General features: G+C 37.9%; 1 protein-coding gene and 1 long non-coding RNA gene across 3 annotated transcripts in view; one reads left to right on the top strand and one right to left on the bottom strand.

The window, feature by feature from the left end:
- Positions 1 to 1,702, top strand: part of LOC141904978 (uncharacterized) — a 28,567-nt gene extending 26,865 nt beyond the window's left edge. Inside the window, exon 4 of the long non-coding RNA XR_012619232.1 lies at positions 1,281 to 1,702. This is a non-coding gene — a long non-coding RNA (uncharacterized LOC141904978). The remainder of the gene's footprint in view (positions 1 to 1,280) is intronic.
- LOC141904976 (alpha-methylacyl-CoA racemase-like) overlaps positions 1 to 16,118 on the bottom strand; it is a 150,590-nt gene that overhangs the window by 88,212 nt on the left and 46,260 nt on the right. For both annotated transcript variants that reach the window (XM_074793642.1, XM_074793643.1), the window contains exon 3: positions 4,800 to 4,944. In XM_074793642.1, the coding sequence (XP_074649743.1) occupies positions 4,800 to 4,944 (145 nt within the window). The remainder of the gene's footprint in view (positions 1 to 4,799; positions 4,945 to 16,118) is intronic.

Genomic DNA, 16,118 nt, shown 5'->3' with positions numbered 1-16,118 from the left:
AAAGCATGGATACTGGCTGGGTCGAAAACTGGTTACGCCCACAATTGGACGCTGTACAAAGGAGCGGACGGTGGTCAAGTTGACCTTGGGTATCGAGTTGTTATGGACGCATCGCAGAATGTTCGGGCTGGCCAGGTCATAACATGTGACAATTTCTTCACTAGTGTGAAATTATTTGTGGACCTAAAAGATCGAAACATTGGTGCCTGTGGCACAGTTAGGGCGAATCGTGCAGGAAATCCACTAAAACTGAAGCAATTCACGGCCCGCACCAACAAACGACAATTGCAGGACATGTCGCCTTTGATGTTATGGCATAACGCGTCAGACATGTTAGCAATTGGTTGGTATGACAAACGCCCAGTTTGTGTATTGTCTACTGTTAGCAATGCAGGTGTTACTGTGAAGCGTATTCGTTCACGTGAAGGAGAGGATGGTTACAGACAAATCGAAAAACCAAATGCAATTGAGGACTACAACACGTATATGGGTGGAGTTGATTTGAATGATCAATACAACTCCTATTTCAGCATACTACATCGTTCAGTGAAATGGTGGAAAAAGGTTTTTTGCCACTTGCTTATCACAGCAGTAACAAATGCATACATAATGCACAAGGTGTCCAATGCTGCTGATGCATTGACCAGTAGACAGTTTCGTTTGAAGTTATGCCATGAACTTATTGCTGACTACCAACGTGCACCTCATCAACCTGGTCGTCAGATTCGGCATAACCAGATTCGGCGCTTCGAAATGAAAGCTTATCTAATAACGTAACAGTTTTTAACCAAGAAGGAAGAATTTTTAAACGCGGAAGTAAACTATGCGGTGACGGTTTATACGGTTTATTCCCATCCACCAGAGGCAGCCCTCCGGTTCATTCCCATCTACCAGAGGCAGCCCTCCCAATGATGTCAGTGCGAGCGCAATCTACCAACGTTGAGTATGAACTACTCTCATAGTATATAGCGCGGTGCGCACAGAGAAAGTGACAACTTTCAATTGAGTTTAAAAATGCTTTACCAATTTTTTTGGTGCAAATTATTTCAAAGATAGCATAAGTATTGATGAAACAATCTATCAAAACTAAAATTGTGTGTAATGATTTAGGCTGCAATTGATCTTTAAGGATCACTTGGGGATATTATGTGGTAGAAGGGTGGGCACCATACAGCGGTTAAATGACCATACTCTCTTTTCATTACCCATAACTGGTTATCCAGCTGACATGTTTTACCTCGAATTTGGGTACTACCGTTGTTATTAATTATTATTTTTAGCTTACCTTGTTGATACGGAATCAGACTCATATTGGAACCATCTGCAGGAAGTCCAACCGACCTGATGAACCTTTTCGTGATTTCAGCACGAAGGAACCTGATGTTCACCGACCAAGGCAAATGTATTGATTATTAGGCGAGTACCTTCAAATGGTTTAATTGCCTCTAATCTACCCCCCAGTGGAACATGAGCGTAGTGATGGTGTATCAGTTGGGTCGCGTTAGGTGATTGGATTTATTGCCAATTGCGAACTACCGAATGTGTGCGAATCTGTGTGCTGTTGTAACCCGTAGTTTATGACACTTTTGTAACGGACACTTAATATCGACATGATAGATGAACTGTAAATACTGGACATGTGTGGGGGAGTGGTGCAATGGGTCTCATACCTGTTATTATGTATATAGTTAACTGTCGGTAATTAGTGCAATGTATAGTGTAATAAATAACCGCCAAGTGCAGTCTCTTAGAAGTGAATACATTGTCCGAGTAAGTTCATTGTTCTTTTGTTCGGAATAAATTGCCCCTTTATAGCCTATCGTCGAAGTGTAGATCATCCTTAAAGGAGGTAGGCCCCATTAGAGATTGCGAAAGGGAGGATCGTTACAAAATATCAATGTCCTGCTATCAATGGTCATTTAAGAATTGAGTTTAGAGGGTTTTAGGCAAAAACCTCTTCTAACCTGGACCATTGAACCTAAACTCCAAAATCACTAAGGCATATCCTCTCCCCAGAGGAAATCATACTATGAAATAGCATTGTCCTGTTACCAAAGGTTCTTCTTGAATCATGTATACAAGGTTTCACATGAATGACCTGTAGTGCCCTTGACCTTTGATCCTCGGACCCTAAAATCAATAGGGCACATCCTCTCCCTAGGGGAAATCATAATACATAATATCATGGTCCTGCTATCAACGGTTCTTCTTGAATCACGTTCAAAGTGTTTTCACATGAATTGTGTTTCACACCTTTGATCCTTGGACCCCAAAATCTGTAATATCATGGGCCTGCCATCAATGATTCTTCTTGAATCGCGTTTACAAGCTGATGTGGACGGATTGAGGCAGATACCAAGTCCCCGCCCGCAGCCTATGCAGCATGGGAGACCATAGGAGCATGTTACTCGACTACAACTAAGATTTTAGCATGAAATATGGCTAAATAGAGTCAAAGTGATAGTTCAAAAAGATTGACAGATATAACAGTCGTCCAGATTCAAAGACATCATGACCAATGTGTATAACTTTTAAACACTTTTTGATACTAATTAGACCAGTTATAACTTAAAGGAAAATCCATGATGATTTATCTTATTCAAACAACTTATTTCAATCAAACACGGTATGAAAAACATGCCTATTCATAACGCGCACGCCAATATGAGCACCTTTGTACTGTCTCTTTAGCATATGCAGTGTGAGGCACACAGTAGTAATCTTCCGGTAAGCGCTTGCCTCACGTACACTGACAAGGCAAGATGCCAACTGTTGCTACGAAATACAACTAGATGCAGGCCACACTGCTGTGCAACTCAGCCATTTTTCCGTCTCACTGAAACAAAAATGAACGCAAGAACATTGTCTGCCAACCGTTCGAATTCAAGGATTCCTCCTGACTTATGCAAAAAAATTTCAAGAGATTCAAGATCGCTTACGGACCGTTGGTGCAAGGTGCCCATTTACACCCAGTGACGTAGTCATCCGCATATTAATTCACATGGCAAAATAAATTCATCTGAATGAATTAATGGTGAAATATTATTCAAAAATCTTTTTGATATTAACCTGATCAACTTTTATCACCATTCAACCCAATATAATGTGAAATAACCTTGAATACAAAGTTACTGGAACTATTTTTGCAGGGTATTCAACCTCATTTATCGGATCTTTCATTAACTCAATGATGGTAAAACAGTGTGCTTTGGTTCGCGGTAAACATATATGACAAGACACCGACACCAAGGCTGTAAATAAGCGGCCGGTCACGGACACTGGCCGGCTCAAAACACTACGGTGTCCGTTGCAAAATCGCTCCTGCCTGTCACGCTGACCGGCACGAAAATTTTCATGGTTCTAATAGTTTTAGCTTTTTTGAACCGATATGAAAATAAATAGCGCCGTTTCCAATTACTGATCAATTAATTCCGATGTTTATTGCGATAAATCGCGCCAGTTGTCTTATGATCAATTCCGTTGCTTATTGCGTTGAAATCGCGCTACCGTATTTTCCGGCCAATAAGCCGAGGGCAGTTTTTTAGCCTAAAATACATGGATTTCATAAAGCTTCGCCCAATAAGCCGAGGCCCTTCATCAGAGATTTTAATTCACATATTTGTCAATTAGTTCGTCTTAATTGACAATTTAAGAGGCTGACAATAGCGCCCGCCAATGTGTGAGAGTTCTGTGTATACTATCATCGCCAAGTGACTGTGCTATATATACTCACTCAGCTGGTTACTATACACACAGCCATACACGCAGTACGCGGCTCACTGCTGATTTGCATATATACTAATGTATGAACTGACACGTGGTAGTACGATGAACTCGCGCGTTATATAAATGTATACCATAGCCGCTGTGCGGTGATGAAACAATCAAAGTAAAAATAAAATAGTTCAAAAAAGATTATAATTGGTAGTAAATAATGACCTCAAATAAATATCGACCACTTTTCTTGATTTTGACGATCATTGAGAGCATTAGAGTGGCATAAATCAGGAAGTGATTTTTTATGTCAGATCGTATCCGCCCAATAAGCCGATCACGATATTTCGTACACACATGTAAATATATAAGAAACAAAATATTGTAATCAGTCAAAGTCAAGTGACACCCTGTAAGTTTAATCATGAATGTATTCTATCGCCTGTTGTTGGTTCCGGTTTCGTTTGCTGCTATTAGAGATTGATTTTATGGTATAGTTGGTAAGGTTCATCCTGATTGCTGTTAGAGATTTTATGGTATTGTGAAAGTAAATTTTAATGTTGAAGTTCCAATATTAATAAAGGTTGTGTGCAATTCTTCATATGTTTTTAATGTTAGTAATTAGGAAATTCTCTATAAAACAGTAGTACTTTGCTAAATGGCAGGCACCAAAATCATTTATGTCAGGCACCATACAGTTGGTGCCATTTACATGGCAGGCACCAACTCATTAATGTCAGGCAGCATTATAGTTGGTGCCTGACATGTGGCAGGCACTGGCAAAAAAATTATTTACAGGCTTGCGACACGCTAATTCGTTCCTCGAGAGCTAAAAACCACATGCCGTGTATGGAGGGGAAGATGGATGAACAATAGCCCATTGCAATAGAATATTGCCTTAAATGGTCAAAAAATGTAACTAAATCAGTTTTGAGTTAGCGCAGCGCAGTGATGCCTGATGTCGTGGACCAAAAAATCCTGATATGCCTCATCGGCCATTAGGTACATGTACATATTAAAGGTTTTTGGGACAAGAGCCATACCCCAGACCACTGCTATCACTTCAGGCCAAAGCCATACTTAACCTGGTCTATATGGTTCAATCAATACATCTGCCTGCGTAGTTAAGGAATTCAGAATGTTCACTCCATCTGGTTTCTTCAAATCCAAAGCAATAGAATACTTTCCACGATCAGACCGTTTGAATTGCCCAAGTAAATGCTGACCGATCTGAAAAAAAAAATAATGATAATAAGGGTTATATTATGGTCAGAAGAATATATTATGCCAAATAATAAGACAACAACTTATACTGTAATACATAAGTTGATTCACTTTGCCTCAATGATGTTGCAAAAATCTGATGGTGATTTGTCGCTAGAATGAATTGATGATTTTCCACAGCATATTTGAAATTAAACAAGAGCCCGTTGGCACTATGGCCAGCCTGGAGACGCACAAATTGCAAATTGACATAATCGACAGCATTTTGTTAATTGAATTATTAAATTGCAAAAAAATAGTTCAAAATGAAAAGAAAATTATAGCTGCAAAGCAGCGATAACAGGTTTTCTGCATAGCATTTCAGGTTGCTGGGAATTGCAGAAAATCTAAATATCGATACATAGAATAAAATGCATTGACACATTCGAACCTAAATAAGCAACCACAGTGTCAACGTCCAATGTGTTTCAGCTTTGAAACTGAACTTACGCGGACGTACAATCAATAAATATGAATTGATTCGACCAGGCATTTAATTTGGCATTCAAACTTTATGATACTGTATTATCACCACCCTTAAAAAAGGGATCTGTTCTATTAAGAACTCATCTTAAAGATCCAGGAAGAAAGACACTCTAAATATTTGGATGGATGTATGAAAGCTGTGGGTACTGGAGTGTGTAATGGGTAGTGTAGTGTGATCTGTGTGCATTTGTGGCCAGCACACAGATCACATTGTTCAATGGGGTTTGGTGCAGGACTCGCGAGATTTTCAACAACACGGAAGTAACGTGTAATAAATGATGACTTGAATTGCATGACTACCTACCACCCCTCATTATTGTTGGAAAACTAAACGTTCGGCACTGACTAAAAATTAGTAATAACATTTTAGAAATGGCCAGAATTTTAACTTAGGTTCTATCTCATTTTTATTTTACAATTATTGGTATAATTTCCTTTTTAACGGCCGTTAAGGCTTCATGTTTCGTCTGCAATTCACTGCAAATAGTTACGCAACTACGCACATTTCAGTGTTTTTGGCAGCTGTACACTCAATCGGCACCGTTCGTGACTAGCTTCACTGCGGAATTATCATTAATTAACATCGCCATATCACATCATCAACTTATATTGTGCATTTAAACCCTAACAGCCAAAATAATTGAAATGCACACACGATTTCTATCATTGAAAATTGAGAGAGTGGCCATGTTTGTGTTTGCTGCTTCGCATAAATCCTGCGCGGTGGCGCAAGCGCGCAGAGTGGGGCCGATACGTCAAGTAGCCCTTAAATGGTTTTTGTTTTTAATGATAGATTATTTTACATAAATACACAATAATCTTTTGAGAATTTTTGAGAAATTTTAGCTGCAATGAGTGATGGAATACTGAAATATAAACGATTAAAAAGTGTAAATTTGAAGGAATTTTTACAGCGCATTGTTCATCTGATAACCATGTAGATGGCGCTGATGATGATGCAATACGGTCTATATGCTGTATTCCCATCAGCGTGAACTCCTAGCTAGATATAGATAGGTATGGTACCCAAGTCTTAGTTACCCCTGTTTATCTTACATGACCTGTATAGTACAAACAATACAAGCATCAGTATGCAGTATATGTCTCTTAGAGGCATATCTCAGTGGGAAATCTCTACTTATACGGTTATACTGGTAGTCGTGTCATAACTTGTTGTCGGATACCTCGCTACTGCAATGATTTAAGGTAAACATTTGAGTCATTTCTTGATTATTATATATAAATATTATCACAAACGTGATGGAAATATTTTTATGGAAATTGACATTCTATAGGGTATGAGTATGTTAGAAACCAATAAAACTTATTCCTACTAACGCGTTTACAGTATACTGTGTATTCATTGTCGACCCATTGATGTCACACGCATAGCTAATAGTCAGTGCGCGCTCTGAAATTCACGCATCTGTTATTTATTTTTCAAACTCAGATATTCATTTAAGTTCAGTGTTTATTGAAAAAATAATATACTGTACTGTTATATGGGTTAGTTAACTATTGAATGAGATCAAAATAAGCATTTTGACAAATTAAGCGCTACTTGATCTTCAAGAATCTGCTGAGTCAATAGGTTGAGTATATATACAGATGACGTATTAGGATTTGGAATAGATTTAAGGAATTAATCATTTTATTGAAATATTTGAATAAGTACATATATTGTATTGTAGATTCAATCGATGAATTATGAATTGATTTGGTGTGGGTTTCGGGCCGATGTTGATTACGGCTTTTATGGATTACAAATTCTAAACTGATAAATAATTTATACCTGCAACATGTGTGTAAATATCAAACCCATTCCACTAGTCACGATGATGTTCCACAATGATTTCTGGTATACACGCCGTGACCACATAAACATTATGGATCTAGGTTTGACTATAAATGTCAGCACGTCAGACAAGGCCTGAGCAAAATTTCATCGGATGACTCAAATCGATTAGCCTTTCTGCGTATGAATACTTCATCGTATTGTTTTTATAATATCGAGTGAATAGTGCATAGACTGAATGAGACTTTTGGTTAGTCCTGACGAAATCCTATCCATGTGATAAAGGCACCAGTATAGACATCAGGCCGACAAGAGGGAAAAAGTTGTGTTTGTATGTAGGCATGGAAGGCTTATCATACTCACTTAATACTTAAAAACGCTGTTGTTACCCCTACCTGACTGTACGGTGATTTCAACTGGTTAGCTGTATGTGAGTACGTTGACGCTCTGACTTGCAATATTGGGATTCGAAACCAAGCGAAAAAAAATCCAGCAGTAGTCCTGTGATTTACCCACTGAGCTACAGAACGCAACTGCAGGGTTAATGAAAGTTAATTTACATATAGCCTCACCTAACCTAAACCCTATTCTTTCACACATGCGAGCATGTAGATTATAGTTTTTACTAAGTTTCCACACTTCACAACCGAGCCAACTGATCAACCAGTATATTTTAGTCCCAGTACGCACCAACCAACACAGGCCTAACACTTTTTGTAAACTGTGTGTTCCGTAGTAGCAGTGTTCTCCACGGGTCAAATTTATGGCAGGGCGCAGTAAGATATATTATCCTTCTTCTTCATCGAGGACGCGAGCACCGAAGGTGCGAAGCCATTGCGGGGGGTTTCGGGGGGCCGCCCCCAAGAAAATTTTAAAATTTAACGCCCCTCAGAGTGTCTGAGACAGAAAATCATACTGGAATTGATGACAAGTCACAGATGGTTTTAATGCTGGATGCCAAATATCACAATAAATCTATCAACGAAAACTGGGCGAGTGGCTCAGTTACTATGATGGTTGTCTTTTTTAGAGAAACTGATGACGACATACACACTGGACAGAATGAATGCATGAACACTTACATGCAATTTTTTTAGAAAATAAAGCGAGACGATTTTGAAATGGGACATATAAGATATTTTACAAGCAACAGCGTTGAGGCAGCGCGGCGTGTAGTGAGAAGAACATGCCTCAACACGTGGCTTAGTTGTAGTTTTCCAGGAAACCAGTTACTTGGCACTTGGCCAGGGATATGAATACATTGTCACACTCAAGTTGAGGCTGACTATCACAAGTTGAGGCTGACTATCACCGCTACATATCACTTTTTTGATGTGTTACCTTTACTCAGCTCAAAGAAAATAATACTAGATATATATGACACAATATCAATTATGCAGTCAACAAAAAACTTCATTTGCGCATACATGTTTTGATGATCCACACACGCTAAACAAACTTTATTGATCAGAGACACGTGCCATATGCAGCGCTCTCGTAGAGACTGATAGTAGGCTCCGAACAGTTAGCTGCCAATCATTCTAGAGACCACCGTTATCTTTGAAGTTGGCTATGTTCCAACTACCAGAACATTTCACGCATCCGATTTCACAACTTTGTAGGCACATCGTGATTTAGCTTCCCGTAAATTACGCATACCACAACGAAACCGAAAAAAAATTTAAGCAGGGCAGTAAAAACATTAGGCAGGACGCCGAGTTTTTAGCAGGGCAGCATTAAATTTTAGCAGGGCAGCCCGCCCTGCTAAAACAGCCCGTGGAGAACACTGCCGTAGTACTTTTCTGTCCTTTCTTTTCTCTCTGAAGCTGAATTGTCTGAATGCAGTCGAACCTGAACGTAATTCTAGTAGCCACGCGCGACTCAGCGACCTTGATTTAAACTTGATCAATTCAAAATTTATTTATTGATGCTTTCGGTTACATGAACAGAGGTGTATTCGTTTATACCAAAACCGTTTAGGTTTTCAAGACGGTTTGCTCCTAACGCATATGTTTACCATCGAAACCAAACCAGTTCGACGAAACCTACATTCGTTAACCATCAATAATCACTTAAAACGGTTAGCTGAACCGATTAAGTATGCTACGGAGTATACTTGGTCAGTTTGATGACGTTTGCAAAATGGCAGACAGGGAAAGTTATACACGGTAAGGTCACTAAAATAATTGCATCATTCTATACTTTTGGCGAAATTTTCGACAGCTAAATCTGTTTGGATGTATAATACAGATATCAGTGCATTGATCGTTGATCAGCGAAACAATGTATGTCGTCCTACTTTCGCCTTCATTCATCATCATTCATCGATCATACGATGGGCCCGGGCTGACTCTATTGGCTTGTCCGGCTCCTTTCGTGATTAATATCGGTTTAGGTGGCATGGTTTCTATAGCCTATATTATTATTTGCTGAGAAAACTCAAATTCATGTCAATGTTGTTAACAAACTAAAAAATGGTGAAACGAGTATATGATGAAAAAAATGCGTGTAGCCCAAGACCTGGCCTTCGTTAACTCTTAGGACCATTCTTGGCACTACGCCGTCAGTCACCACACAATGCACGTGGTGGTAGGCCTATCATGCTGCATCACATCTGACATACAAATGAGCAGTGTCCAAATGAGCATTGTCTTCTTAAAAAGTTAAAGTTCCTAAAAAATTGGCTTTATTACATTTGTAGGCAGGAAAAATGGTTAGTGTCAACAATTCCATCCTAATCGATGCCATCATTTGTATCAACATTAGGTAGTGGATTGGTTTTTGAAATTTATCAACCATACATTTTGTTAATATTCGCATTTTAGATAGAGACCATCGAAGAATTGAAAACGGTAGTTGAATCAGAGAGAGACGCTCAATGTGAACTTGGTAAGTCTAATTTTCTTAAGGGAGGGATGTGATATACTTTCTAGAATTTCATTTCTCAATTTTTTTAAAACATTTATGTGGGATGGGAAATAAATAATATTCTCGGTAGAAAAAAATCCTTGTTATTTTCTAATTCCACCGGCTAGTCTTGCTCTAAGCTAATCTAGTTAATTTACTCTTATCATTCCCAAAGCAACCACCCGTTACCCAGCTACATTGTTGAAAGTCTTACTAGTATTCAATTTGCAACATTGCTTCTCTCTTCAGCTGCATCTGTTGCAACAGAAGCTCCACCAAGATCAGAAAACACGGAATTGTCAGAAACAGAAACAGAAACATCTGCTGTTGGTGCTACATTTAATACTGCAATGCTAAGGGAGGCAGTGATTCATATCATATACAGCTGCACAAAAAGCATACCAGGGAATTTTTGGATCTGTGAATCAAGAAAAGGACTGTTTGGAAAAAGCTCTCCAAGGAATTGCAGAAACTTGGATATTCTTATTCAAGGCAGCATATATTAAATTGCCCATGGGAAAAATATGGTTTACCTTGAAAGCTCATCCTCAGGGACTCGAACCTGATGGCATCGCTACACTCAGCCACGGCACGAACCCCTGCATCAGTAGACCGGGTGCGCAGGTACATGCGCAGCTTTCCGAACGAAAACTGGCGGCACCAATCAGATTTCTTAAAATAAAACGGGATATCTGATTGGCTAAAAATCACATCATCTGAACTGCGCATGTATCTGCGCACACGGTCGATTATGGCAGGGTTTCATGCCGTGGCAATCTCGATGCCATCAGGTTCGAATCCCTGCCGGGGGAGGATGTGAAAGCTAGACATGTTTTTAATTCGTGACTTCAAAGTTCTCGAAGTTTATATTGTATTTTATCTTTCTTAAAGAATTATTTTGTAGTCAAATAAGACCAAAGATGAACATTTGTTCATCGTCTACGTCCAAAATTTCGTAGGGTTAGGTAGGCTTGGCAGGGAAACCTTTTTATATTTTCAAAGAAATATTTTTCACAATATGAAAAAATATTCAAATAAAATTCATATGATGTCACTTATCAGAGGCTGGCTGAATATTGAGTCTAGGAAACGGAACCTCTTCCATGGATATCATGACATATCAAAACAGGAAGTGTCCGCCATTGTTCAGCAATCAGCTTTAAACGGCGTGTTGAAGGGATTTAAAAATCAAGTATTTACGAAGGTACGTTATTCAATCCACAAATTTTGATACTGTAAATATATGGAAAAATACGATAGAATGTTTTTGAAACAATCTTTTATGTAGAAACCCATGTTAGAGACCTTTTCGTCGGGTTTTATATCAATGAAATGACTTACCGTATTTTCCGGTGTACAAGTCGACCCGGTGTATAAGTCGAGGTCAAATTTTCAGTTTAAAAAGTTGTGCTAGGGCTATAGTCGGTGTATAAGTCGAGTCGCTTCTTCATGTGTTTACATATGGCACATTGAAAACAGTGCCGATGTCATTCTCATAGTAGTTGAGAGTCTTTACCACTGTTTGCATTATTAAATCATTGGGATATGTTGTTTCTAATATTAAATTACTGGATTAGTGCTCATTGTTTGTATCCACGTGTTGAATGTATAGTGTATACATTGAATGCCGCGCTCCTGTAGTCTAGTATTAGACTGCTGTGTATCGATTATTGGCACGCTGCCACAGCATCGTGGCTTATATAAACACTGTACAATGAATATACGCGGTTTTCTTTCTTTTTTGATTTTTAACATTAGTTAATTTTGAAACATTTCCAAACTATAAGAAACTATTTTTATCAACATCCTAAATTCAAATTGGTATATGAGTGTAGCCTAACATAAATTAATATTCCATTTCATCATGGCGACCTTGAACTCTAAACATCGTCAGTTTAAAACGATTTCGAAAGTGTAGCCGGTGTATAAGTCGACCTACGTTTTTTGGACATGATTTTTGGTCTCAAAACTCGACTTATACACCGGAAAATACGGTAACTGTTGTTCTCCAATAACAAGCATAACAATCCCTGTATGTATGGACTGTATGATCGAAATGAACTTCAAGGCTTAACACAACTATGAAAATAAAAGTTTCTTTATTATTTCCTTTTTATTTTAGGAATCACAAAAGCTGCAGCTACGATGTAACGACAATGCCTAGTGCACTGGAGGACTAACTTGCGAGTGAATAATTTCGATATAATATATGTACATACGTAGTTACAAAATAAAAGTTAGGTCAAATTATTCAAATATTAACGTTAGTTCAAAGGGATTTATTAGAGCTCATGAAAGAGGACAGCATGGTTATAATGAAACGCAATACAAACGTTATTGGAACGTTTTTATCAAGCTCAATGGTTGCAGAGAGGTTGTGAAGTAACGTTCAATCAACGTTATCAAAAACGATCTGTCAACCTTATAAAACATTTAAAAGAAAATTTTATACAAACGTTGCATGAACGTTAAACATTTACGTTAAAACGTTAGTGAAAAACTTTTAGGAAACGTTCTTTGAACGTTTTTTTGTTAGCTGGGTACCTACAAAATGCATTTTTTCGTATCCAAATTTACACTTTGATGGACGCGTTTTGATATTGTGTTCTCTTAATCAGATAAAAATTTGCCGGAGAGTACCAAGATGTCCATCCCAATTCAGATTACCGATTATCAAATCGTCTATGAAGTTTTTTACATCTTCAATATCCTTCAGTAATTTTCGCATTCTACAAAATACAGCTCCACTATTAACAAGACCAAATGACATGACACAGAAATGTTTCAAGCCTTGTTCTGTTTGGAACGCAGTCAAATGTTTACAGCAAGCACGTATAGGGATTGACCAATACCCTTTTGCTAAATCGATCTTGCTATAAATCTTAAGTTTTTCCTAGGTTAGACAAAATTAACTCTTGATCAGATACTGTTTCTGGGTAAATTTTTGTAATCGAGTTTAGCTTACAAAAATCCATACAATATTGGATAGAATTGTCTGACTTACGAACGCTCGAATCCTCAATTACTTGGTTACGGTCCACGTCCAAAAGTTTATAGGGTACAGGTAGGCGTGGCAGGGAAATCATTTTATATTTTCCAAAAAAATATGTTTCACAATATGAAAAAAATATTCAAATAAGGCCATCCCAAAATAATTGTCTGTTTGCCGTAACACCGACTCAAATTTTCAGGATGAGTCAGTAGGTGAGAAAAAATGTTTTTTGCTAAATTTTTGGGCAAAAAAAAAACCAAATTTATCACCTTTTTACATGGAAACAATGTCGCAAAAATCATCTACGTTGTGCACGGGAAATTTGTCTAATAGCGTAGATTTCGAGAATTATTCTAAAATTATAACTTCGTCCAGAGCGTCATTTCAAACTTAAATTAGGCCACATTGACAAGGCATGTTTTCACACGATGCACTTGGATTCAAACATACATAATACGTAGCTCATACGTAGGCAGTGGGTCGGTCAGCCGTTTTTATCAAAAATAAAATTTATTTCAATGAATCCCAGAAAAAAAGTTTTCACTCGGTACCTTTGAAGTCGGGTCGGTCAGGTTACGGCAAACAGACCATTAATATGGGATGGCCTAAAATTCATTATGATGTCACATATCAGAGGGTGGCTGAATATTGGGTCATGGAATCCTCTTCCAATGTATGGCCGCGGAAGTTAAAATACCGGTACAGAAGAAATCGGTTATTAGATCGTTTTAAATCCTGGAATTTACGACTACAATATTCAGACCTCGACCTATACTTTTAGTTTGCTGCTTAATATTTTCAGGTCACAAGAAATTACAATTTATTACAAATTCTATCAAACAGAAAACACAGCGCTCATCTTCTGCTACTATTATTCAGCCTATTTCATGTCAAACGCGCACGCGTTACAGCATCACCTTGAGTAGTGTACTGTACGAGCTTGTGTGTGTGTCGTGTAGCAGTCTGCGCGCACAGGTGGAGGCTTCGTGTAAGTGAATATTCGCTTACACTTCAATGTCAATCAAAACAATCACCGGGTATTAGAATTAAACGATACCTATGGCGGATGTGTGAAATAATTACATCCTCGACAGCAATGAGCATTTAAAATTCGCACGTATACGGCACCTAGTCCAATGAAACGTACGCCATTCTATGGCTTTCCCATAATTATTTTGGTAGCGCCGGAATTCCCCGTATATCCCAGCCAATCCCATTGGCTCGTAGAGACGACGCCCCCAATCGAGGTCATTGCAATTTTATACGCGAGAGCTAAGAATTTTCCCGCCAAAAACAGTTTTTCGAAGAATTTTAACTCAGTTGACCATGTACATCGACGGAGGTTCGCTATGTCTTCAATCGCATCGATTATATGTCGTTTAAGCCGAGAACCAATGAAACAAATGCTCACATAAAAAAACGTACCACGATTTTATCTGAATTGGCTCAATGCCAACCTCATATCGCTGACAAAGGTAAACCAAAAATTATAAGCTACAACTTCCTAATTCATTGCGGTAACAAAATATGCTTAGGTATCAATATAATGTCGAAAAACTTTTTCCCACCTACGAATGAGTACTGATGACACCAAGATGGCCACCAATAGCGCTATAATTGATCTAAAGCTTTTGATAGCATATATCATGCAATACTATTAACCAAAATTGAACACTATGGTATCAGATGTTTAGCTAATATCTGGTTTAAAAATTATCTTTGTAACCGACTTCAGTGTGTAAAATATGGAGATAAAACATAATATGTGGAGCCCCACAAGGATCGATCTTGGGTCCTCTACTCTTTATATTGTACATTAACGACTGCCCCAATGCGTCAGCCATTTTTCACACTATAATGTTCGCGGATGATACTTATATCTTTGCTTCTCATAAAGAGTACAGAATTTTGGAGAGAACTGTCAATTTTTAACTTGCAAATTTGGATGTCTGGTTTAAGTCAAATAAACTTTCATTAAATCTTGACAAAACACATTTCATGGTGTTTAGTAGAGCTACGAAAAAAGGACTACCGAATATATCTCGGAGATGTACCTTTCCAAAAAGTAAGTAACACCAAATATGTAGGAGTCCAAATTGATCATTCAAATTGGAAAGCCGATATACAACATATTGCGAAGAAAGTGGCACAAGGTAATGGTATCATCTGACGCTTATCATATTTTGTTCCACGATCTGTTCTCCTAAAATTGTACTATTCTCTTATTCATCCATACATTCATTATTGTAACATGACTATGCAAATAATACCACTACTAATCTTAACTGTCTTGTGGTATTTCAAAAGAAAGCGTTTAGAGCAATTACTGGAAGCGGCTACTTAGCGCACACGTCACCTTTATTCAAAAAGTACAAACTATTGAAATTAGAGGATATCAACAAACTACAAATTTGCCAGTTCATGTACTTATATAATAAAAATGATGTCCCTAAAGCCTTCGATGATTTCTTTTTACATAATTCACAAATTCACAGCCACAACACTAGAAATAGTACTGGTATCAATTTTGTAATCCCATATTCAAGAACCAACCAAGAACCAACAATTCATTAAGATCGAAAGGTCCAAGACTTTGGAACACTTTGAATCCTAAGTTCAAACTATCTAAAAATCTCTGTTCTTTCAAAAGCAATTTAAAGAAGTCCATCATGGACAATTACTAACTCATGTGAACATAGTTTGAAATCTAGTATTGCGCCCGTCTGAAAGTATATATGCGTGTGTATGCATGAACCATGTGTGAATATGTGTGTTTTTTTGTTTTCCTTATTTTGTTTTCCTTTTAGGGTGCCTGATACTATAAGCTTTGCTTTTTTGACGCCTTATAAAACGTTACCATTATGAAACCTTAACAATGTTAACCATTTAGCGCCATTTTACAAACGACAACCATAAATCGGTGTGCAAAACGTCACAGGTCTATGTGTACACATACAAGCT

Source organism: Tubulanus polymorphus, chromosome 5 (assembly GCF_964204645.1).
Source record: "Tubulanus polymorphus chromosome 5, tnTubPoly1.2, whole genome shotgun sequence".
NCBI lineage: Eukaryota > Metazoa > Nemertea > Palaeonemertea > Tubulaniformes > Tubulanidae > Tubulanus > Tubulanus polymorphus.
The sequence above is the reverse complement of the archived record's forward strand: the minus strand, read 5'-3'. Positions and strand labels throughout refer to the sequence as shown.